Raw genomic sequence first — 26,738 nt, 5'->3', positions numbered from 1 at the left:
ACACCAACACTGACGCCTGCCTCGTTTTTGTGACCACAGACTGCCAATGAACTTCCCGTTTTTGAATGGTTTTAATTTATGGAAGGGAAATGACATCTTTACAAGAGTCCATTAGATGGTACAAGCAAAAGCATGTGTGACTTTAGTAGGACATGAAAAAGCTGTGGCTTCTTCGGTAGAACTTGATGAACTTCAGTCAAGTCTGTTCAGCACAGTCATTACATGACGCAGAAACATCTGGAAGGGCCGGGGGGGGGTGTAAAATGGGGTCTTTAATGATTTATGAACACCTAACTTATGTACATGTCATGGCTCGTTTTGAAACAGGGTTCCCATAATTTCCTGTAAGTCTACGATGAGACAATATGGACTTCTGGCATGTTCAAATGAATCAAAACCAACCTGCCAAACAAGTGAACATTTAACATCACAATAGAAAAACAAAGCCAAGTCAATCCTTGATACTCATGGAGGTTCATACTTAGCTCCTTTTGGTCATGGTTCATGTTTTGCAAAAACACTATGCTACTTCAGTACTTTTAGTGGATGAATTAGCAGCAGCTACTTGAAAGGAAAAAGACAAGATGGCAGCAGACAAACATTGGCCTTCATGGATAAAAAGAGTTCCAGGGAAAAAAACTTGAAGATAATATTTATTTTGATAAAATTCAAGACTTTCCAGGCTATTGGGAACCCTGTGAAGGGGTGAACGATGACTGGTGTAGTGAGGTTTACATATTCCATCTCTTCCTCCGGGACCCCATAGTGGCCATTCAACAAAAAAAGAGGGGAGGGTCGTGTGGAGCGTTGGAAAATTGTGTTCCCACAGAAGCGGCGTGAGGTCTTTTTAATCGTCCGTAAGATCCTGAACAAAAAGGACCTCGGAGCGGCTGAGTCCGGCCTCTTTCAGCGTGGGAGGGTTGGGCTGATCCTCAGTTGGAAGGCAGGGCAAGACTCGACGAGGGAAGTTGGTGACTATCTGAAACTTCTCTGGGCTTTCTTTCAACGAGAACAGGAAGTCGTATATTACCTGGTAAAGACAAGCGCAAGTGTGTGAGAGAGCAAATAAGTTTTATCACAACTTAGACTTCACACTACTTGACTACCTGCAACTTTTCAGCTTCTTTGGAGGACACTTACGGAACACAGGAGTGATGGAAAAGTGCTTTTTTAAAAGAGTACTGTGGTACCTCAGCAGTGTTTTGAGATAAGAGCTGCATTATTGTTACACTTAAATCTTGCTAACATCTCGGTCGTTAGTTGCTGCAGTAACTGTCACAGGGAACCCCGTAAGAGCCGCCCGAAACATCTTGGTCTTACTTGTTGGCATTAGCTTAAAGCTAATGATCGACATGATTTAAGTGGACCCCGACTTAAACAAGTTGAAAAACTTATGTACTGTACTGTGCAAAAAACGTATGTACTGTACTGTGCAATCTACTAATAAAAGCTTCAATCAATCAGCTTTCCATCCATGGGAAGAAAGTGAGTGTGAAGGACAGTGTTAAGAAAAAGGATGATATTCATTTACCGTGTTTTTTGGACTATAAGTCGCAGTTTTTTCATAGTTTGGGGTGCGACTTATACTCAGGAGCGACTTATGTGTGAAATTAACACATTACCGTAAAATATCAAATATAATTTAGCCCATTCACGTAAGAGACTAGACGTATAAGATTTCATGGGATTTAGCGATTAGGAGTGACAGATTGTTTGGTAAACGTATAGCATGTTCTATATGTTATAGTTATTTGAATGACTCTTACCATAATATGTTACGTTAACATACCAGGCACGTTCTCAGTTGGTTATTTATGCGTCATATAACATACACTTATTCAGCCTGTTGTTCACTATTCTTTATTTTAAATTGCCTTTCAAATGTCTATTCTTGGTGTTGGGTTTTATCAAATACATTTCCCCCAAAAATGTGACTTATACTCCAGTGCGACATATGTTTTTTCCCTTCTTTATTATGCCTTTTCGGCCGGTGCGACTTATACTCCGAAAAATACGGTATTCACAAACGAACAAATGATTGTCTCTGGTCTAAGAGGACATTTTAAACATCAGCAACTTGAAACTAATTTACTTTTAACAATAGTGGTTTTTTTTAGCTCAACTGTCAGCTTCGTTCCCTTAAAAAATGTAGGCCAGGAACACCAAACTGCCAACTGCAGGATGCTGTGTGGCAGCTGGCAATAATGCCACTGCAGCTAAACACCCTTTCAGGTTGTGTGTACATTTGTTGTGGCAGTGCTTCCTCAGCACAGTAGTTGTGACCGGGAAGCACATAGAACCAATGAATTATGTCAGGCATTTTAAATCTGTTAAAATCTGGGAACATATATATTTACACAAAGCTTGAATTTTGGCAGAAATGTCTTCATAGTTTTCAAGTGCTTCCCTTCCTTTCGTGTTGTTGGATTTGATAGAATCACGTAAATTGCAACTCGCCATGCTGCGGTCATGAACGTGAGTTGCCAGGGTTTTTCCAATTGAGAGCAAAATCCGAGGGTTTGTCAAGTGAGCACGACTCCTACCCAGCCTCACTCTGCCCTAGGTGCTGTGTCCTGCCTCCTTCACGCACAGACATTAAGTAGAGACTTCCACATCAACACATTAAGGATTACATGTATCGGTGTTGGAGTATTGTCTCAAATTAATCTCTTTCTAAAATATACCGGTATAACTCGTAATAATGATATACCATCCAGCTATTTTATTGTTTTGTTTTTATACAATGTTTGTTTTTCTTTTTAAAAAGCATGTTGCAATTGTGATTTGCGTCAATTTGAGATGCAAGTGTTTTGAGTTAAGAGCTCGGTCACAGAACCAATTAAACTCGTAACTTGAGGTACTACTGGATTATAATGTGAGTGCCTGGGAGGCCATGAAGGTGTCCTGACTAGTGACTGGATGAAGGCAGTCGTGTGTGTTCAGTGAGAGAGGCATCCATCTGCACACAACCCCTGCACTAAGATAACCTTGAATACATCCACAAAAAAAGAATAACAGTTTAATTCTGCATCGACAGATTTCTTTGCCTGTAAAATAAATTTAAAAAACACAATAAAATTTAAACGTTTATAAGATGCATTTTGTTTTGAGGGTCCAGACCTTTTCTTTTTTGACTAGGAGGACAGACAGTTGGGTTTGTTTTCTACGAATCCATCAAGACCTTTTGGTCCTGTCATACTTCCATACAGCGGTTAGGCTATACCAGGGACAGCAACCCGCGGCTCTTTCGTGCCACTCTAGTGGCTCCCTGGAACATTTTTAAAAAAGGATTGAAAATGGAAAACAATGGGAGGAAATATATATTTTTTGTTTTGTTTTTTGTTTGAGGACAAACATGACACAAACCTTCCCAATTGTTAGAAATCCCACTGTTTAATATGTTTGTGTGTATGCTTCACTGATGACACTATTTGGTGAACTTCGTTTTGTCCCACTAATTTTGGCAGTTCTTGAACTCACCATAGTGTGGACTGTGACGCAACAGTTTGTTTACATGTAAAATCTTTCACTCCTTCTTTGTCTCATTTTGTCCACCAAACGTTTTATGCTGTGCGTGAATGCACAAAGGTGCGCTTTGTTGATGTTATTGACTTGTTGGAGTGCTAATCAGGCATATTTGGTCAGTGCATGCCTGCAAGCTAATCAATGCTAACATGCTATTTAGGCTATCTGTATGTACATATTGCATCATTATGCCTCATTTGTAGGTATATTTCAGCTCATTTGATATCCTTTACTTTTATTCTATTTGTGTATGATTTATATTTGCATGTCTCATGACAAGTTATCTGTATGTAATATTGGCTGCATTTCAGATAGTTTTTTTGTGTGCCATGTTGTTCCAGACCACAGCAAACATTACCTAGCTTAGACAAACTTGCCAAAGATTGTAATAAATTTATTTAAAGAAGACTCACTGCCGTTTCCTTTAACTTGGACACACATACCTTTGGCCATTAAAAGACAGTAATTTCCAGGAGTTATCTCACCCTCTGAGTAGCCTCTGATTTACTAATGGTTTCTAATGTTGTAAAAATGTGTGGAACAAATATTCAATTTCAACATTTCTGTCAACGAAGATTTGCTTCAGCCTGCGACACAGTCATTTTGATAGTAGGTTATTATAGCTAATATAGACATTTACGTCATGTGGTGTCTTCATTATAACACTTATATAAGGATTTTCATTTTTTGTGGCTCCAGACAGATTTGTTTTTTGTATTTTTGGTTCAATATGGCTTTTACAACGTTTTGGGTTGCCGACCCCTGGGCTATACTGTAGCTTCCAATGCACACTTTTGTGCTATTCTTAAAAGGCCAAACTGGATTCAGGACTATGCAATTGAGCCAAGTCAGCTTCCTTACTGTTCCATTCACATATTTTCACTTGGACATGCGCTTTATGACAAAAAAAACAACCCACCATCGTCCCATGTGCTGTGATGATATCAACATCAAAGAAAAATAAGTGTGATTCTCACCGTAAGAGATTGGCCAAAGAGGAATCGTCTTTCTACTCGTGTGTCATTGGGCAGCTTGAAGACTATTTTGACGCTCTCAGGGTCATCAGCAAGCGGCTCGGGTGGGAGACATTCTGACTTCCTCTCCTTCTCCTCTTCAAGAGTCTCAAGTCGCAAAAGAAACGATTGTCAATACATGACTGACTCCTTAATTTAAGCGGAGTTAGGACTCACTCGTCGTCGCCTCTCCTCAGCAAGGACACTCTGTAGGACCTTCTCCTCTTCTTGCCTCCTTTGCTCCTCCTCCTCTCTTTTCTTTCGGTCCTTCTCCTGGTCGGCCCGCAGGGAGGCCAAGTACGCCTCGTCCTGCTGCTGTCTTAGCACTTGTGTCTGACTCCTCTCCTCCCTGAAACAAAAACAGTATTCTCACCTTCATCATCACTTTGTATGTTTTCTTCACCCCAATTGTCCTGCTTTGCATCGTGAGAGTTCAGCTCAAGTTGCTCATTGGCGACATTAGTAGAAATGTGAATAAAAAACCCTTAATGATTTCAACCTTTGACCTAAGATGCATTAGTCATGGGTCCTTGTTTTGATCACTTTGAACATACAGTTATGTGGAAAAACCAAAATTTCCACAACTGTACTGTGTATACATTGTATGTTTATACCAGGGATGTTCTGCTCATATGCTGCTGATTTTGATATCAATCATTTATGAATGAAATCAGTAGATTTAACATTTCTTGGGGCCAGTTGTTCAAGGGTAATCTGATCGGGTTGGATCAAATCTTGAAATTGTTTCAAAAGGGAAAACAAGGATTCTGAAATTGGATAGGATAACATAATCCAATCCTAGTTTTAATCTGGATTAAACTTTCAGTTTGTGTTGTCCAAAAAACAGGATTACCCTGATCCCAACATGGGGTAGGATTTCAGGGAGAACATGTAGTAAAAATTGGTCAAATACACTTGTATGTATATACTTTTAAATGTATATTTTGCACTTGAGCTGTTTAACCGTTAAAAAACGAAATAAAGTAAATAAAGCAGACATAGGCTACCAAATAAGCTTTTTAGTATAGTAAAGTCAAAATTAACAATGACAATTAAATAAAAACCGCGAAACAATCCCCCTGAACAGATTTCAATAACAAACCAAAGTATATTAAATGTTTCTGTCATCACTATGAATTATTTTCAAAGAAACAATAATTAGAAACTGTTAAAATATCTACAATGTATTTGCTAATGTATATATTTTTTGCATTTGGTTAATTATTTTCGTGTTTTGTCACAAAATAAAAAAACACTTTGTGACCACATGTTGGCTCGTCTGTTGTTCTTTACGTAGCTGTAGCCTACATTGTTATATGCAATACATTTAGCGCACTGGTAATCCGAATTTCGTCATCTTAAAAACTGTGCATTTGGACCAGGTTGATCCATTCCATTGTTGCTTTGAAAAAACATCATAAAAGTAAGACGGATTACCTGATTTTGGGTAGCAAAAAATGGGATTTACAAATCTGGATCCTTTTGATCCAGATGAAATGTTTTGAACAATTGGCCCTTGGTGTTGTTTAAAGCTAGCTAAGTAGCTATCTTAGCATGCCTGCTCCTAGCTTGTGCTCGGTGTGTAACATGTTTAACCTCATCCTCCAGTAATAAATGTACTTGATAAAGATACTTAAGAAACTTAGAAATGCAGTTTATTTGGCATAATAGAGGTGATTATTGTTATTAGTTTATGGGAGCAGCTCCCCACTGTGTATGGAGACACATAATTAGCTGCTAGCTGCTTGTCAGCCGGGTACTAAAATAAATACAGCGTCAGCCAGAGGAAATCTGCATTGTGTGTGATTGACATTGAAAGGCATTAATGACTTTTTCACAAAAAAAAGTGGCTGATCAATCAGCACATTCTTATTTTATACAGTTATATGTTAAGATCCTTATTTGATCTATTTCAAATCTAATGTTATGTTAGAAGAGTTTCCAATACCGTTCCATTCTTTCAGACATCAGATATGTTTGGTTGGCTTCCATGATGAAGTTGAGCTGATTGATGAAGTCCTCGGGCTGCATGAGGCCCTCTAGCCTACCCACCACTGTCATCTTGCGGTCCTTCAACATGATCATGGCCAGGAATGGGTAAGTGTTCTCCCGCAGAGCTTGAGACACTAAACGTGAAAGAAAAAATCCTTTATCAATCAACACTGCTTCTACAGTCAAACCTACTCATCTATTATTTTATGGTACTGTGAGTCACACAATTTAAATCAGTCCTTGTACTAGAGTCAAGTGTCAGAAATGTAGGAAATATTCTTTATTTTTACATCTGACAAAAAGCCTTTTTGTGCACAAAGTATTGTGTATAACAACCTTTGCTTTTTAGGCACTATTGTAGACTGCACTTTTCACACATGAACTGTTTGACTGTAAGTTTTTGCATTGGACTGAAAATAACTGTTCAGGGTTTACCTTAGATTGCCAAGATACATGTGGTGGGAGTGTGGCTGGGTGCGCGGTCAATAGGACGTCATACCCCGAAGGGAATAAGCGGTACAAAATGGATGGATGGATGGATGATTTGCTATGATGCAAATTTTTTTTTTTTAAAAGGCCAAAAAATGTATACATACATTTGAAACAAATCTGTTATTATAAATTATAGTATTAACATTTTTTTTTTTCTTACAACGATTATGCACAAATGACACATACCACAAGGAACACAGTATATACAGGACATCTATTAATCCATCCATTTTCTACCACTTGTGTCGTTGCAAAATAAAACGGTATTACATCCGTTATTTATGCACGTCTTTGAGAGGTGGATGGATATGGATCCCTCGGTGCACGGTTGATGTTTCGGTAGTCTGTACGTCGGGGCTTTACGCCTCTGTGAGCAACCATAACTCTGTTTGGATTATTAGCTTCTTGTCACGGGCAAACGATGGCGGTTGAAAAATGAAGGGAAGTGTTTTTAATGCTTAATCTATCATCGCCACTGAATAATTTGTTTAAATGTGCACACCAGCGAAGCATACCAAAGACTATAAAAATGGGACTCGTTTCCCTCCCTGCTTGGCACTCAGCATCAAGGTTTGGAGTTGGGGGTTAAATCACCAAAATGATTCTCGGGCGCGGCGCCGCTGCTGCCCACTGCTCCCCAAGGGGATGGGTCAAATGCAGAGGACAAATTTCACCACATCTAGTGTGTGTGTGACAATCATTGGTACTTTAATCTTAATCTTTGTCAGGAAAGGTTTATTTGATATACTTTGAAATTATTTTTTTAAATGTTGATTTCTTTTTTTTAACAAGGCACTTACTGTAACAAATCTATATCTGCGGCCTAACAAAAATTATACTTTTAAATGATCAGTATTGTCAGTTGATGTAAATTAGGTAGTAAAACAAAAAAGATTGATTCTTTGCCATGTAAGGGTGCTGAGCACATCATTTAAGTTTCTGTACAGATCTGTAGGTTTTTAAAACAAATACTGAATTCTTAAGTAACGTTTGTTTTGTTTTGTATGTAATCTTTTATATAACTCTGTTATTCAAATAAAGATGTCAAAAAATGAAAACCATGTGACCACGGACACGATCATAACTGCCGTAAAACAAGTTGACGGAAGTGATGTAGTCTTTGTGCATGCCTGGGACCGATCGTGTCTTCCTGAATGATTGTGTAATGACATATATTACAACGACAGGCGTCTGTTTCTGAATGTGGCATCAAAGAGGACGCAATCTGCTTACCTCTGTAGCCCTCAGGTTTGTTCGTTGAGCATGCCCAGAACAGCATTCGGGCGTTGAGGAAGGTTATCACTTCTTCTGTACATAATGTGGAGCTACAGAGAGATGTACAGCACAAAGGGAAGAAAATCACATTAAAAATGGTTCATACAAGAAAACAGAAGGTTCACAAGCACATGGCTATCACACAATTGTCAACATTAGAACAAAAAAAAAAGATTTAAAAAATCCACAAACCGGCAAAACTCATCAGTGTCTTGATGATCGTCTCCATGAAGATACACTAAAAGGTAACGGAGCTCCCCTTTGGCATCGTTTAGTGCCTGTAAACATGTCAAATATAGTGTGACATTTCAGATATGTTTTTTCTGGTTAGAAAAATAAGTATCAATATGCTAATTTCTGAATATTTATCAATGTATAGATTTTAGTTATTGTAGCTTTAAATATGTTGTTATCCAATTTTGGGTTTTCCCTGTCAGCGATCGCCACAGCCAGTTAATAGCATTAATGTTTGGCTTAGTTTTTACGCCGGGTGCCCTTCTTGACACAACCCTGGCCGGGAAGCGATCCCATGCCCTCTGCATTGAAAGTCAGAAGTGTGTATGTGCCATTACACCACTAGGGGATCCTGTAGCTTTGAATATTTATTTTTTTAAATATATGAAAGTAGAGGCATACAGTGATAAAACCTGTAGGTCGACATCCTTCGGACTGGGTGACTCACATCGGAATAAGCGGTTGTCGAAATAACCGAAAATAGCTATTGTTAATTATTTGTACGTTTTATAAATGATTGATATTGGCATAGAAATAGGATATGGGAAAATAAATTGTTTCTGTCTGTAATGATATCGGCTGAGGAAGTGCTTGGATGTCGGCGCATTAGTGATGACCTCATCAAACTGCCGTGCTCCACAGAGCAACAAGCTTGCTAACTTAGTATGTCTGTGCTGTAGAATGATTTCGAAGTTTCACCTTTGGATTGTATATATGCAATTTGAAATGGAAGAATCACTCAGAGTAGGGTTGGGCGATTATATGATCGTGAGCACAAAACAATCCATCTTTATTGACCGTGATCCTGTGTGTTTGTGTACGTTTGCCTGTGTATGTGAGGCTCGTCACAACATAATAAATGTTCAATCAGCGCTGTGCCTCTTCCCCTTACACAGCTGGAAGTGCAGCCCAGAAGAACAAAATAAAGAAATATGACTAACATTAGCATAGAAGTTGAAACACAACTTTTAAAAGAAGCAGCACCTTTAGTGACAGTCTTTACTTTCACTTTTGTATTTTGCTGCAGCTGACCATTAATCCTGCCCTGAATGCAGACTTGCAGGCACCCAGAACGTCTATGTGACTGTATTGGTCCTGACTGGGAGAATCAACACACCCACTAATTTAATCAGAAAAGGCATATTGATATCTAAATATTTTTAATCAGACGTTTTGCTTGTATTTTCACAAACAGTGTTTTTGTTACATGCATTCTGTGGCATCGCAGTAAAAGAAGAATAATGTATTCATTCATGACACCACATGTGACCTGACATTAGTTTGAGGGAAGAGCTGCTGCATGTGTGGGCAATGAAGTGCTGGAATACTAGCATATCGGCTATTAGTCAGCCAACATCAGCATCAATAGTATTGAATCCTTCTTAAGGGGGAACTGCACTTTTTTTTTTTTTTTTTTTTGCCTATCATTCACAATTTTTATGCATGACAAGAACACATATGGTTTTCTTTTTTTATGCATTCTAAATAATAAATAAATGTGATGAAAACTCTGCTTACAATGGAGCCTAAGGGAGTTGCTCTATTCTGCCTATAAAAGGCCTTAAAAACATCCAAACACTCTTAACATTTTATATACATGCTGTATGTATGTAGTAATAGGTACATTAATAATAACATTTGATATTTACGTATTTTGATCATTTTAAGCATACGCTGCACATTAATTTAAAAAACGCATCACAACGTTTGCCCCTCCCACCCCTCCCAATACATCACTGATTATTTATAAACGGTTGATTTATATAGGCTAGTAAGGTAAAGTTTTGTACCTGACAAGTTTCGGCTATCTTGCTTCCGCACCGTTTATAAATACACATTAGTAGGCTAAATGAACCTCTTCAACATATCACTGATTATTACTGACTGCAGACTTAATGAGCCAACAACTATAATACAAAAATCACTTACTGTGCAATGTCTGCAGTCATTAGGATGCCGACTGATAGAATCTTGTTAAATTCCCGTTTTAGATGAAAAATGACTCCTAATCCTTGAGAAGAAAAGGGGGTGCAACCAAGCGTCTTTTCGTGTCGTTCTCAACATTTCCGGGTCTAAATTGGCTGTCAAAGTGTACCAACATGTCGTATTACATCTAGGGTTGGGTATCGAGTATCGATTGGAACCGGGACTAACTTTCCGATTCTCCCGGAATCGTTCAAAAGTTTAAATTTCGATTCCTATTTTCGATGCTGTCACGCCAATTTAGTCCGCCGACCGGAAAAAAAGATGTCCGCCGAACCGGAAGAAGAAGCCGCTGAACACCAACGAAGAAGCGCCCACCCCTGGAAGTGTTAGCATAGCTGAGCGAGTCAGTCAAGCTCAAGCATGGATAGCGGGCGTCGGCGGTCGAAAGTGTGGCTTCACTTTACAAAAAAAATTGAAATAACCACGAAATAACAGAGCTCCATGTCCATCAAGAAACGAGTGGAGAGAGAGCTGCAGATGTACCAGGACGTTCCACCGATACTTATGTCTGACAACCCTGCTGCATGGCGGTGGTCCGGTGGAACCAACAAAAGACTTATCCTTTGCTGTCAGATCTAGCTTTCTCCTATGTATGCGTTCAAGCTTCTTCCACACCCAGCGAACGTGTATTTTCCACAGCAGGAGACACTATCTGTCCAGAACGCTCACGCATCCTGCCTGAGAAGGCGGATATGGTCATTTTCCTAAACAAGAACTGTCTCTGATTTTATACTGTACCTGCTGCTAATCTGGACTGGGTTTTGCAAGTTGTTTCTTATTGTTTATTTGCTTTTCTGCACCAGGTTAGCCCATCAGTGGGAGCACGGTAACATGTTTAAGTACCTGCAGCATCATACACTTGTGTGTGTAAATGTGTTTTCATGAGGTTTTCAAAAATGAAGCTCTCTTGAGGAAAGTGTACCCCTGGGAAAATGTATTCATAATTTATAATATTTATATTCAAGTTCATAGATTTGATATTTATATTCTAGTTGAAAACAGCCCTGTGAGTAATTTATAGTAAAGTTCATAAAAAGTTAATAGAATTAAAATTGATGGAGAATGTCAGACTATTTCATTCAGAAAGACTGTAGGTTAGCTAGCTCATTTAAAATATCCTAAACTTTTTTTTGACCCTGCCTCTTAAAAGAATCGGAATCGAGAATCGTCAGGAATCGGAATCGGAATCAGAATCGTTCAAATTCAAACGATACCCAACCCTAATTACATCCTTCTCTTTCTGCTATCCAGGTGAGACATGGTTTAAATGAATCTGTGAAATTATTGTGCTGCCGTATGCTTAAAAGGATCAAAATTCGCAAATATTACATGTTTTTTTGATAGTGTCTGGTACTACATTACATATATACCTACAGCGTATATATAAAACGATGGAGGTTATTGGATGTTTTTAGAGCGCTTCGACGGCAGAATAAAGCGAATCCTATTAGCTTCATTGTTAGCTGACTTTTGCTATTGTTTATTCACAGGTTAGAATGCATTTAAATAAAAACACGTCGTCCTGTCTTACATAAGAAATGTATTGTAAATAGTGCAGTTCCCCTTTAAGTTGTTAGTGACAATTCTGCCAAATCTCACTTATGGAAATTGTCCTAATGATGATCTCTGAACTCACCTGGCTGTACGTTCCCTGGTAAAAAACAGGATGTGAGCGGCCATACTTCTCCTCAAAACTATGAATGAAGGACACAACATCTCCTACAGGGTCTGTAACACGGCCGCGAGGGTCTGGTCTGACAAACCGCAGGGCAAACCTGGAAGAAAACAATATTGACGATTTTTTAAAAGGTCCAAGTGTACATCAATATCTGCATCTTATATTCTTCTTCTTACCTGAATATGTCCAGGAGTGTGTAATATGTAAATCTGAAAGGTAACATTATCAAGTAATAACTCCATCCCAGCAAGCCCTGAAATACACAACCAATCAAATCAATTACTGAAATACAAACCATATACTAAAAATACCAATAAAAGTACAATGCGTTTATTATATCCAAACTACAAATCTTGATAGAACATTAGTATATGTTGTGTATTCTCTGTAGCAGACCTACCCTGGGTTGCGGCCTGGAGACAATATAACTATATACTCTGTGGTCTGCTGTATTGACCTGTAAAGGTCTGGATGGTGGAGGGTTGAAGACACTGGGTACTCCTTCCTGCTCATTAAGTCTGTCTTGTACTGCAGCCTGAAAGCAATACAATGAAAAGCAGTGATTTCCATATAATTGCCACAAATAAACGTGGAGCTATCTGTTCACCCCCACTCATGAACACTATAATGACCCTGGTCTGCCAGACAAAGCAAGAGAAATCAATGTTGTCAAAATAGCGACTTTGTCGCTATTTTCAGCGAGTAATACGACCCCTCAAGATAGTGTCTTTTGAAAAAGCGATTAGCTGCAAATCTAATGGAAACTTTTGGAGAAATGAAAGCATGCCTCACTCGTCTGAACGAGCACTGGGTGCTGCTGTGGGCCCCTACCCATCTAAAAGCACTCACAGGCAGCATGGTCTTAAGACAATTGTAATGGCGCGTTCCATTCGGAAGTTGAAAGTCGGAGCTGGGAATGACATCACAGCCGAATTGTGAGCGTTCCAGTTACGAAATCGGAAGTCAAAATGGCCGCATCCACAAAAGCTATTTTTGAATATAAACAACTTATGGGAAAATATGCACTTTTTGCAACCTTCAAACACAGTGGATGAAGAGGAAACACATACGCAATGTAGAACATATAGAACATATGGAATACATTTAGTTTACACAACAGTAACGTTACCATATATAAGTGTTCAACAATACATCATATATGGCTGATTTAGTGTGACAAATACCAATCAGAAGTGGTAATAATGGATATTATAGAAGCGTATAACATTGCTTACATCTAGAGCAGGCATCTTAAAAAACAACTCAGGGCTGGTGAGAACGCTGTGACTTTCTGAGTCGGGAGTCTGACCTCGAGGGGCGTTCCCGTTGAAATTGACTTCCAAATACAAATGAAACGCACCATTAAGTGACAAAAAGAAGCGACATGTTGGAAAAACTGAAACGAGCAGCATACATTGAAACTAAGTTAACACCTTACTAATACACATACAACTATTAATAAGCACCCTTCCAATAGCTCTAACAAATGACTTGTATAAAAATGATGTTATGATGCTAAAATGATGCTATAAAGCAGTGATTCTCAAACTGTGGCATGTGTACCACTAGAAGTACGCAGACTCTATCCAGTGGTAGGCAAAAAAAATTAACAATTAAATAATATAATTTAATGGGGATGGCATGGCGCAGTTGGGAGAGTGGCCGTGCCAGCAACCTGAGGGTTCCTGGTTTGATCCCCTGCTTCTACCAACCTAGTCACGTCTGTTGTGTCCTTGAGCAAGACACTTCACACTTGCTCCCGATGGGTCGTGGTTAGCGCCTTGCATGGCAGCTCCCGCCATCAGTGTGTGAATGTGTGTGTGAATGGGTGAATGTGGAAATACTGTCAAGGCGCTTTGAGTACCTTGAAGGTAGAAAAGCGCTATGCAAGTATAACCCATTTACCATAATTTAATTTCCCATATTAATACAAAACATCTGCCTTGTTTTTAATGAACACTTAGACCACCATCACCCTCCCCACCAATGCCAGCACTTCATTAAAGGAGTTAAAGGACTCAAAGGACTCCAATGACATCACAGGACTCCAAAAACATCATAAGACTGTAAAGACCCTCTCCATCAAAGAAGAGGATGTACGCCGGCAGTTCTTGAAGCTGAATACGCGGAAGGCCCCCGGGCCGGATGGTGTCTCCCCCTCCACTCTCAGACACTGTGCGGACCAGCTGGCTCCTGTATTCACTGACATTTTTAACACCTCTCTGGAGCTATGCCGCGTGCCGACCTGCTTTAAGACCTCTACCATTGTCCCTGTCCCCAAGAAAGCCCGGATCACAGGACTAAATGACTACAGGCCGGTCGCGCTGACGTCTGTGGTCATGAAGTCCTTTGAGCGCTTGGTCCTGCACCACCTCAAGGACATCATCGCCCCCCTCCTGGACCCACTGCAGTTTGCCTACAGAGCCAACAGGTCTGTGGATGATGCAGTGAACCTGGCCCTCCACTTCATCCTGGAGCATCTGGACTCCCCAGGAACCTACACTAGGATCCTGTTTGTGGACTTCAGCTCTGCCTTTAACACCATCCTCCCTGGACTGCTACGAGAAAAGCTCTACCAGCTCAGCGTGCCCGACTCCCTCTGCAGTTGGATTAATGACTTCCTGACGGACCGAAGACAGCACGTACGGTTGGGGAAGATTGTCTCGGACAGTCGAACCACAAACACTGGTACTCCTCAGGGCTGTGTACTCTCCCCCTGGCTCTTCTCCCTGTATACAAACTGCTGCACCTCCAGTCACCAATCCGTAAAACTGCTCAAGTTTGCGGATGACACCACCCTCATCGGGCTCATCTCGAATGGCGATGAGTCCGCCTACAGGAGAGAGGTGGACCGGCTGACGTCCTGGTGCAGCCTCAACAACCTGGAGCTGAACGCCCAGAAAACAGTGGAGATGATCATGGACTTCAGGAAAGTCACAGCCCCACCATCCCCCCTCACCCTGATTGACTCTCCCACCCCCGTCCCCATTGTGGACTCCTTCCGTTTCTTGGGCACCACCATCACCCAGGACCTCAAGTGGGAGCTGACCATCAGCTCCCTCATCAAGAAGGCCCAGCAGAGGATGTACTTCCTGCGGCAGCTGAGGAAACTTAAGGTGCCGACCGGAATGCTGGTGCAGTTTTACTCAGCCATCATAGAGTCCATCCTGACCTCCTCCATCACAGTGTGGTTCCCCGGCGCCACAGTCCAGGATAAAAATAGCCTGCAGCACATCGTACGTGCTGCTGAGAAGGTGATTGGCTGCAAGCTCCCATCCCTCCAGGACTTGTTCTCCTCCAGGACCAGGAGGCGTGTGGGTCGGATCACAGCTGACTCTTCTCACCCTGGACACACACTATTCTCCCCTCTCTCCTCAGGCAGGAGACTACGCTCCATCCACACCCACACCTCCCGCCGCCTGAACAGTTTTTTCCCCTCGGCCATCAGGCAAATGAACAATAACTCCTTACAGCAGCTCCTTGAATTCCTTAAATTCCTTCTAAGTCTATCTGATAGCTCAGTTACAGCTCTTTTTATTACCAAATATGTGTTATATGTGTTTTATGTCGCACGTTTGCACCAAGAAAAATTCCTAGTTTGCGAACCCGTTCTCAAACAATGTCAATAAAACTATTCTGATTCTGATTCTGACCTACTATGGTACTGTATTTTAATGTTGGTCATTATGGTGATAGCCAAGTGTTTTCTGAGGTGGTACTTGATGTAAAAAGTTTGAGAACCACTGCTATTAAGCATACTTATGCATAGTTTTGAATGGAGTATTCCAATGATTGCAGTTCTTAGTGGTGTAGGACCCTGCTGCATCATTCGTACCATAAAAACAACACAATGCAGTGGATTTCCACACCACTGAAAATACAAATCACAACAATGACCAACACAACTGAACAAGAATCGTTTTGTAAGGGCAGAACGGTTTACATGACTTTACTATGGGATCAAGTAGGACTGTGTGGTGTTTTGACAAATTACCTCAATGTTCCAGTTATGTTGTTCTAATGTGCGACGACATTGGTCCATAGATTCCAAACCAGTGAGGTCCTGCCAGACACATAAAAGGAAAATAATTGGTTAGTTCAAGCTAGTTTTTTTGATTGATTGAAACTTTTATTTGTAGATTGCACAGTGCAGTACATATTCCGTACAATTGACCACTAAATGGTAACACCCGAATAAGTTTTTCAACTTGTTTAAGTCAGGGTCCACGTTAATCAATTCATGGTACAAATATATACTATCAGCATAATACAGTCATCACACAAGTTAATCATCAGAGTATATACATTGTATGATTTACATTATTTACAATCCGGGGGGTGGAATGTGGAGGGGGTTGGGGCGGGGGTTAGGTTTGGTTGATATCAGCACTTCAGTCATCAACAATTATATCATCTGAGAAATGGACATTGAAACAGTGTAGGTCTGACTTCGTAGGATATGTACAGCGAGCAGTGAACAGTGAGTTCAGAAAGCACAAGAACAAGTACCGGTATATACATTTGATTATTTACATTTGATTATTTACAATCCGGGGAGGTGGGATGTGGTGGGGGGAGGGTGTTGGACTAGGGTTGTAGTTGCCTGGAGGTGTTCTTTTACTGTGGTTTTGAAGGAGGATAGAGATGCACTTTCTTTTACGCCTGTTGAGAGTGCATTCCATATTGATGTGGCATAGAAAGAGAATGAGTTAAGACCTTTGTTAGATCGGAATCTGGGTTTAACGTGGTTTGTGGAGCTCCCCCTGGTGTTGTGGTTATGGCAGTCATTTATGTTAAGGAAGTAGTTTGACATGTACTTCGGTATCAGGGAGGTGTAGCGAATTTTATAGACTAGGCTCAGTGCAAGTTGTTTTACTCTGTCCTCCACCCTGAGCCAGGCCACTTTGGAGAAGTGTGTAGGAGTGAGGTGTGATCTGTAGTGGAGGTCTAGAAGTAACCTGACTAGCTTGTCCTGTGATGTTTGGAGTCTAGATTTGAGGGTTTTTGGAGGTGCTGGGGTACCAGGAGGTACATACGTAATCGAAAAAGGGTTGAATGAGAGTTCCCGCTAGAATCTTCACGGTGCTTTCGTTGACCAGAGAGGAGATTCTGTAGATAAATCTTGTTTGTGGGTTGACCTTTTTGATTACCTTGGTTACCATTTTATCACAGGAAAGATTAGCCTCTAGAATGGAACCTAGGTAGGTGACCTCATCTTTCCTGGTGATAAAAATGTCACCCACTTTAATAGTAAAAGTCACTGACTTTCTTAAGGTTGATTTGGGACCCAAATAGGATGGATTCCGTTTTACCTAAGTGTATGGATAGCTTATTTTCAGCGAGCCAGGTGCAAATACTAAGGAGATCAGCACTGAGGATTTTTTCCACCTGTGACTTGTCCTTGCCGGATACCAGCAGGGCCGAGTCATCCGCAAACAGGAACAATTCACAGTCGCATGCTGATGACATGTCATTTAAGTATATTAGCAACAGTAAAGGCCTCAATATACTGCTTTGGGGGACTCCACAGCTTACTGAGAGGGGAGGAGGGGACACGGTGCCGTTCACCTCTACCACCTGTTTCCTCCCCTCCAAGTAAGATTCCTTCCAGCTCGATGAGGTTTTATCAAATCCGATTGCTCTGAGCTTATCCAACAGTATAGCGTGGTTTACGGTGTGAAAGGCCTTCTGAAGGTCCAGCATAACCATGCCGCATTATTTGCCCGCGTCTACCTCATGTTTGATGTGGTCGGTCAGATAGAGAAGACGTGTCAGTGGAGTGGTTAGTTCTGAAGCCGGATTGGAATTTGTACATGAGTTTATTAGTAGCAAGGTATGTATCGACCTGTTCATAAACTATTTTTTCCATAACTTTCGAAAATGGAACTGAGAATAGATATTTGCTACCTTTTTTAAAAAGCCTCTAGAATGGAACCTAGGCAGGTGACCTCATCTTTCCTGGCGATAACAATGTCACCCACTTTAATAGTGAAGTCACTGACTTTCTTAAGGTTGATTTGGGACCCAAATAGGATGGATTCCATTTGACCTAAGTGTATGGATAGCTTATTGTCAGCGAGCCAGGGTCAAAAACTAAGGAGTTCAGCACTGAGGATTTTTTCCACCTTTTGAAATGGAACTGAGAATAGAAACAGGTCAGTAGTTACCAGGTTGTAATTTTCTACCTTTTTTAAAAAGCCTCTAGAATGGAATCTAGGCAGGTTGACTCATCTTTCCCGGTGATAACAATGTCACCCACTTTAATAGTGAAGTCACTAACTGTCTTAAGATTGATTTGGGACCCAAATATAGATGCTGACCCATCTCCGCACGGGATGGTTTCCTGCTGGCCCCACTATGGACTGGACTCTCACTATTATGTTGGATCCACTATGGACTGGACTTTCACTGATATGTTGGATCCACTATGGATTGAACTTTCACAATATTATGTCAGACCCACTCGACGTCCATTGCTTTCGGTCTCCCCTAGAGGGGGCGGAGAGGGGGTTTACCCACATATGCGTCCTCTCCAAGGTTTCTCATAGTCATTCACATCGACGTCCCACTGGGGTGAGTTTTTCCTTGCCCTTATGTGGGCTCTGTACCGAGGATGTCGTCGTGGCTTGTGCAGCCCTTTGAGACACTTGTGATTTAGGGCTATATAAATAAACATTGATTGATTGATTGATTCCGTTTTACCCAAGTGTATGGATAGCTTATTGTCAGCGAGCCAGGCGCAAATTCTACAGAGTTCAGCACTGAGTGCTGGACTGCTGTATGGAATTATTACTACTAAAAGGTAGAAGGAATCAAAAACAAGCTGTAGGATGAACATGTATCTTTCAACAAACTCCACAGTTATGATCAGCATTGACACAACAAACCTCCATCTAGCAGGAACACACAGGCTATCCGCTTAGCTCTCCTATGACCAGCTACTAGCGTCGAACTGTCCATCAAGGAAACTGCAGTATGGTACATTTAAGACCGTGGATTAATGCAGGGCGTTATAATATATTGTATTATTATCACACAATTTAGCCAACAATGACTTCCAATGCATTTGTCAAAACTTTAATGACAGCTCGGTCGTTGTGCTAAGCTTGAAAGGAGGTACTGGGAGTCTGTAATGATAGTGACAGCCATACTCATCATTTGGCAAATGGAGCCCTTAAAGCGTACATGTAAATGTTTTAGCAACAGCGACGTTAATATGTATGCGATTCCGATTAACAATAAAACGGACTGTATCATATTCCAATCCATTCAACGCTCGCTAACTTGTTAGATCTTTCAGGCTAATGCTAGCTAGCGTTCTAACGTTAGCTCTGAAGTTGACGGGGACCCTTATCGAAGTTGACTGTGCAAAAAGCCTCACAATACTGTCAGTTCGGCCGAAGGATGGCGGTTTGCGACAAACGCTGACACGTCATCCTATGTTACATGAAACTCACTCGCGTTGGTCGTGTGTGTAACCGTTTTACCTGAAATTGGAGGAGTTTTTCGGTCTGCGCCTGAGATAATTCTGGCTCCTCTGGCGCCGCCATCTTAGCTCGCCAATCGCCTAGCAAGGCGCAGCGACGTCAAAACGTGTGTTGGCGACACTGGAGGTGAAAACACAGGCTTCCCACACTGCTGCCCCCTAGCGTCTTGGATGTGCCACGATTGAAAACTTTTATTAGATTGCACAGTACAGTACATATTCCGTACAATTGACCACCAAATGATAACACCCGAATAAGTATTTCAACTTGTTTAAGTCGGGGTCCACGTTAATCAATTCATGGTAATGACACAAACGTTAGTAATTTTGCAATTGACATTCTACTATGCCAGGGGTCGGCAACCGAAAACGTTGAAATAACCATATTGGACCAAAAATACAAAAAAAAAAATCTGTCTGGAGACGCAAATAATAAAAAGCCTTTTATAAGGGATATAATGAAGGCAACACCTTCCTAGGTTCCATTCTAGAGGCTAATTTTTCCTGTGATAAAATGGCAACCAAGGTAATCAAAAAGGTCAACAAACGAACGAGATTTCTCAATAGAATCTCCTCTCTGGTCAACAAAAGCACCATGAGGATTCTAGCGGGAACTCTCGTTCAACCCTTTTTTGATTATGCATGCACCCTAGCACCTCCAAAACCCTCAAATCTAGACTCCAAACATCCTAGAACAAGCTAGTCAGATTACTTCTAGACCTCCACCCCAGATCACACCTCACTCCAACCCACTTCTCCAAAGTGGGCTGGCTCAGGGTGGAGGACAGAGTAAAACAACTTGCACTGAGCCTAGTCTATAAAATCCGCTACACCTCCCTGATACCGAAGTACATGTCAAACTACTTCCTTAACGTAAATGACCGCCATAACCACAACCCCAGGGGGAGCTCCACTAACCACGTTAAACCCAGATTCTGATCTAACAAAGGTCTTAACTCATTCTCTTTCTATGCCACATTAATGTGGAATGAGCTCCCAAAAGGTGTAAAAGAAAAGGCATCTCTATCCTCCTTCAAAACCGCACTAAAAGGATTGGATGGTATCAACACTTCAGTCATCAACAATTGCATCATCAGAGAAAGTTAGTTTAGGGTTGAAGTTGCCTGGAGGTGTTGTTTTAGTGCGGTTTTGAAGGAGGATAGAGATGCCCTTTCTTTTACACCTGTTGGGAGCGCATTCCACATTGATGTGGCATAGAAAGAGAATGAGTTAAGACCTTTGTTAGATCGGAATCTGGGTTTAACGTGGTTTGTGGAGCTCCCTCTGGTGTTATGGTTATGGCGGTCATTTACGTTAAGGAAGTAGTTTGACATGTACTTCGGTATCAGGGAGGTGTAGCGGATTTTTTAGACTAGGCTCAGTGCAAGTTGTTGTCCATTCTTTAACATGTACAAGACACATAAAAACTGAAATTTCATTTTCGGCACAGTCCCACTAAGAGCAGACATATGTTACAGGGAGACAAGACGGGACAGCCAACGGATCAGCCACTTATGACGCTCCTTAAAAAGGTGGGAAAAATGTGATTTTGGGAAAGGGGGGGAAGAGTAAAAAATATCAGTCTAAGTCTGGACCCTCAGGAGAGGGTCCAGACTGAGTCTAAGGGAAAAAAACTCATTTAGCATAGCACACATAAACATGTTACATATAATCACAACAATTCGCAACAGAGGGGGGGGGGGGGGGGGGATTTGGGGCCATGGAGGCCGGCCTGCTGCTATAAAGCGCATACTTGCCAACCCTCCCGGTTTTACCGGGAGACTCCCGGTATTCAGCGCCTCTCCCGATAACCTCCCGGCAGAAATTTTCTCCCGACAAACTCCCGGAGTTCAGCCGGAGCTGGAGGCCACGCCCCCTCTAGCTCAATGCGGACCTGAGTGGGGACAGCCTGTTCTCACGTCCGCTTTCCCACAATATAAACAGCTTGCCTGCCCAATGACGTCATAACATCTATGGCTTTTAGAGAGTAGAGCGCACAACTGCGCACACAACAAGGAGACGAAGCAGAAGAACGAGGAAGTAACAGACATGGCGACGCCGTCGACGAGCAAGATGAAGAAATACGCTTGCAAGTTCCAAAACGAATGGAAACAAGAATTTCACTTCATCCAGGACAGTTCGAAGGGGAAGGGGTATGTTGCCTGTACATTTTGTAGAATAGACTTCTCCATTGAACATGGTGGCCGAAATGATATACTCATTCATGAACGGAGAGCGAAGCACATGGCGGCGGCAGCGCAGCACCGTTCACAGCCCAGTATTATGGGCCACCTCGCAAAATGGAGACCCGATGGTGTAACATATGCCGAGACAGAGATGGCTATGCTGATAGCTGGAAGCAACATCCCATTCTCATTTGCGGATGTCTACAACAAATCCGTGTGTATATGTGTAAATAAATGAACACTAAAATTCAAGTATTTCTTTTATTTATATATATAATAAAATAAATATATCTATATCTATATCTATATATATATATATACATATATATATATATATATATATATATATATATATATATATATATATATATACACATATATATATATATATATATATATATATACACATATATATATATATATATATATATACACATATATATATATATATATATATATATATATACACATATATATATATATATATATATATATATATACACATATATATATATATATATATATATATATATATATATATATATATATATATATATATATATATATATATATATATATATACACATATATATATATATATATATATATATATATATATATATATATATATATATATATATATACACATATATATATATATATATATATATATATATATATATATATATATATATATATATATATATATATATATATATATATATATATATATATATATCTAGAATTCACTGAAAGTCAAGTATTTTATACATTATATATATATATATATATATGAAATACTTGAGTTGGTGAATTCTAGCTGTAAATATACTCCCCTCTTAACCACGCCCCCCCACCTCCCACCTCCCGGTATCGGAGGTCTCAAGGTTGGCAAGTATGATAAAGCGCTACTAGCCGTCTATAACCCAGAAGAGGAATTAAGCAGTGGTGGTGAGGGGCGTTGGATGGGGATGGGGAGTGTGTTTGTATATATGCCCATTGTCTTTGTGTGAAGTGTAAATGTTCATAAGCCCAGAGTCGTTCTGCATGCAATGCAAGCAAAGTTCGATTCCCAGGTGTCGTTGAGGAGGGGAGGAGGAAGGGAGGTCAAAAAGCGTCCATCTTTGAAATTCCTCAGGGGATGATTACAGAACAGCATGTTCTTTTTCTCAAGGCCATTCGGGGGAGTCAAATCGTAGATAAGGATTTTTGTTTGTTCTCGAACAGGCATTACAATGACTTGTCTGTTTTATTCGTCCATGCTGGCTCTCATATCCAAACCTTCCTTTATAGCAAGCTTTTTCATGATGTGATCCATCTTGCGATTCAGTTCAGAAATCGCCACAGACTGTGTTCCTACAGCCCGGCCCAATCCGTCCATTGCGACGAACAGCCTTTGGGCTCCTTGAGTGGCTGCCATTGTCTTACGAATTTTACGATACACCAGAGCAATGCCCAGCCCAATCAGCAGGTGCCCCACGATCATGGTTCCAAATAGATAGATGTCTTCCACGTCCTCGATGGAAAGGACTGAGAGGAACATGATTCTCCATTTGTCCCAGGAATCTCTCACGTACCCCGCAGCAATGGTTCCTTCAGGGCAGCCAGGCTCCCCAGAATCTCTTTCCTCGTCGAAAAGATTGTGTCAATAGAGTCGAGAGTCCAGCTAATCAATTCCATGTCTGATGATTAGATTTGGAGGACAGCGCAAAGAAAGAGGCTTCCAAAAAAAAGTTTAGACAAGACAAGACAAAAAAGAGAGAGCAAGCCAGGAAAAGATGGGAGGAGAAAAAAATGCGACCGCCCCTCACCAGAGCCAAGACAGAATAAAAATTATTAAAATAATGACACAAACGTTAGTAATTTTGCAATTGACATTCTACTATGCCAGGGGTCGGCAACCCAAAACGTTGAAAGAGCCATATTGGACCAAAAATACAAAAAAAAAATCTGTCTGGAGCCGCAAAAAATAAAAAGCCTTTTATAAGTGATATAATGAAAGCAACACATGATGTAAGTGTCTATATTAGCTAAATTAGCCTACTATCAAAATGACTATGTGTCGGGAGGCTGACACAAATATTTTCTGACAGAAATTTTGACATCGGAAAACATTAATCAAACACAGGCTTCTTAGAAGGTGAGATAATTCCTGGAAATTACTGGCTCAGAATGGCCAAAGGTATAGATGTGTGTGTCCAAGTTAAAGGAAATGGCGGGCTGTCTTCTTCTAATGGATTTATAACAATCTATGCAAGCTGGGTTATGTTTGCTGTGGTCTGGAACAACATGGCACACAAACAACTATCGAAAATGCAGCCAATATTACATACAGATAATATGCCATGAGAAATGCAGATATAAATTAAATACACAGAGGACATAGGAAATTAAATGAGCTCAAATATACCTACAAGTGAGGCATGATGATGCAATACGTACATAAAGCTAGCCTAAATAGCATGTTAGCATCGATTAGCTTGCAATCATGACCAAATATGTTTGATAAGCGCTCCACGCAAGTCAATAACATCAACGAAGTTCACCTTTGTGCATTCACGCACAGCATAAAACATTTGGTGGACAAAATGAGACAAAGAATGAGTGGCATAAATCACGTCTTCCTCTGGCATTGTTTTGAAGAAAGTTATACATGTAAACAAACTACGGTGAGTTCAAGGACCACCAAAATTAGTAGGACAAAACGGCGCTCGCCAAATACTCTCATCAGAGAAGCATGTTTAATAAAAACAATGGGATTTCTAACAATTAGGGAGGTTTGTGTCATGTTGTCCTCCTACAGAAACCCCATTAAAACAAAAATATATTTCCCCCTACCCTCATCTTTTACTTTTTTCATACATTTTTGAAAAAGTTCCAGGGAGCCACTAGGACGGCACTAAAGAGCCGCATGCGGCTCTGGAGCCGCAGGTTGCAGACCCCTGTACTATGCAGATAGTATGGCATATGGCAGCACGGTGGGAGAGGGGTTAGTGCATCTGCGTCCTGAGTAGTCCTGAGTTCAATCCCGGGCTCAGGATCTTTCTGTGTGGAATTTGCATGTTCTCCCCGTGACTGCGTGGGTTCCCTCCGGGTACTCCGGCTTCCTCCCACCTCCAAAGACATGCACCTGGGGATAGGTTGATTGGCAACTCTAAAGTGGCCCTAGTGCAGTGGTTCTTAACCTTGTTGGAGGTACCGAACCCCACCAGTTTCATATGCGCATTCACCGAACCCTTCTTTAGTGAAAAATAAAATGATTTTTTTTTCAAATTCAAGAAAAAGTTATGTTTTTTTTTACTGGTGCACAAAATGAACCGTGCATGAACATCACCTTAATCAAAGAACATAACCAACACAGTGCATGAACTCACAACAAATTACACACCTTACACACATTACCATGAATTGATTAACGTGATAAACAAGTTGAAAAAAGTATTCGGGTGTCAATGGTACGGAATATGTACTGTGCTGTGTAAACTGTACTGTTTCATATAATTTATTCTCTTCCTTTGCAATCTACTCGTAAAAGTTTCAATCGATCAATCAAAAAACTTGCAAATCAGATGGAAAATTAGAGGGAACATTGTTTGGGGATATCCATAATACACTGATAGGGAGAAGTTTTTATTTACACGATAAGTCAGATGTGTCTTTACCTCCGTGGCGGAGGCTTCGCCGAACCCCTGAGGCCAACTCACCGAACCCCTAGGGTTCGATCGAACCCAGGTTAAGAACCACTGCCCTAGTGTGTGAATGTGAGTGTTGTCTGTCTATCTGTGTTGGCGACTTGTCCAGGGTGTACCCCGCCTACCACCCGAATGCAGCTGAGATAGGCTCCAGCGACCCCAAAAGGGACAAGCGGTAGAAAATGGATCGATTTTGAATCTAGGTCTTGCATTGTATATCATTATATTAGTGCAGGTATGTATACATAGACTCCATGTAGATAGCAATGCAATGCACACTAGTGTGCCGTGAGATACAGTCTGCTGTGCTGTGGGAGATTATGTCCATTCATCCATCCATTTTCTACCGCTTGTCCCTTTTGGGGTCGCAGGGGGTGCTGGAGCCTATCTCAGCTGCATTTGGGCGGAAGGCGGGGTACACCCTCTACCTCAAAGAACTACTCACCCCCAAATCCGAGTCCACACAACACCTCCGCTCCGGACAGGCTAACCTCATCCAACCTCTGAGGACAAAGCTACGAACAATGGGAGACCGGGCTTTCTGCTCCACCGCTCCCAGTCTGCGGAACGCTCTCCCTGACCACCTGAGGGCACCACAGACTGTGGATGCTTTCAAAAAAGGCTTAAAAACCCTTCTTTTTAAAAAAGCCTTCTTTTTTTTTTAGATATATGCATACTAGTTCTAGCTATTAGGCTGTTGTAGTTTTTATTTTTATTATCTTTTTTTTTTTTAATACACTGTAGCACTTTGAGGTTGTTTACTCAATGTAAAGTGCTTTTTACAAATACAATATATTATTATTATTATTAACATTCACACACTAGGGCCAGTTTAGTGTTGCCAATCAACCTATCCCCAGCCAGGTGCATGTTTTTTGGAGGTGGGAGGAAGCCGGAGTACCCGGAGGGAACCCACGCAGTCACGGGGAGAACATGCAAACTGTCATTTCACCTAAATGGGTTAAAAATATTTTTTGCAAACCAGTAATTATAATCCGCAAAATAATGTGCCGTTGTTGAGTGTCTGTGCTGTCTAGAGCTTGGCAGAGTAACCGTGTAATACTCTTCCATATCAATAGGTGGCAGCAGGTAGCTAATTGCTTTGTCGTGATCACAATATGCGGATGACAGCGGGAGGCAGTGCGCAGGTAAAAAGGTATCTAATGCTTAAACCAAAAA

General features: G+C 40.9%; 2 protein-coding genes across 3 annotated transcripts in view; one reads left to right on the top strand and one right to left on the bottom strand.

Moving 5' to 3' along the window:
* LOC133649000 (uncharacterized) overlaps positions 1-26,738 on the top strand; it is a 1,204,785-nt gene that overhangs the window by 86,460 nt on the left and 1,091,587 nt on the right. The gene's annotated exons all lie outside the window — the stretch shown is intronic.
* Positions 636-19,832, bottom strand: faf2 (Fas associated factor family member 2). Of its 2 annotated transcripts, none has more exons than XM_062045637.1 (11): positions 19,683-19,832; positions 16,190-16,258; positions 12,596-12,730; positions 12,372-12,448; positions 12,154-12,292; positions 8,490-8,575; positions 8,256-8,347; positions 6,487-6,664; positions 4,716-4,887; positions 4,503-4,646; positions 636-1,030 (listed from the first exon to the last, which is right to left on the bottom strand). In XM_062045637.1, the coding sequence occupies exons 1-11, from the start codon at positions 19,743-19,745 to the stop codon at positions 848-850; spliced, it is 1,338 nt and encodes a 445-aa protein (XP_061901621.1). In that variant the 5' UTR covers positions 19,746-19,832; the 3' UTR covers positions 636-847. The 2 variants fall into 2 exon arrangements, with proteins under 2 accessions (XP_061901621.1, XP_061901622.1); XM_062045638.1 differs by lacking the exon at positions 19,683-19,832 and adding an exon at positions 19,083-19,103.

This window comes from Entelurus aequoreus, linkage group LG04, assembly GCF_033978785.1.
Source record: "Entelurus aequoreus isolate RoL-2023_Sb linkage group LG04, RoL_Eaeq_v1.1, whole genome shotgun sequence".
Lineage (NCBI taxonomy): Eukaryota > Metazoa > Chordata > Actinopteri > Syngnathiformes > Syngnathidae > Entelurus > Entelurus aequoreus.
The sequence above is the reverse complement of the archived record's forward strand: the minus strand, read 5'-3'. Positions and strand labels throughout refer to the sequence as shown.

What these genes read in the sequence shown, in the direction of transcription:
- faf2 (XM_062045637.1), bottom strand. Translation starts at nt 19,745, where the DNA reads ATGGCGGCGCCAGAGGAGCCAGAATTATCTCAGGCGCAGACCGAAAAA. An exon ending in AAAAACTCCTCCAATTTCAG is followed by an intron (nt 16,259 to 19,682) that starts GTAAAACGGTTA and finishes TGTGTCTGGCAG; the next exon opens with GACCTCACTGGTTTGGAATC. An exon ending in GACACTGATGAGTTTTGCCG is followed by an intron (nt 8,348 to 8,489) that starts GTTTGTGGATTT and finishes ATCTCTCTGTAG; the next exon opens with CTCCACATTATGTACAGAAG.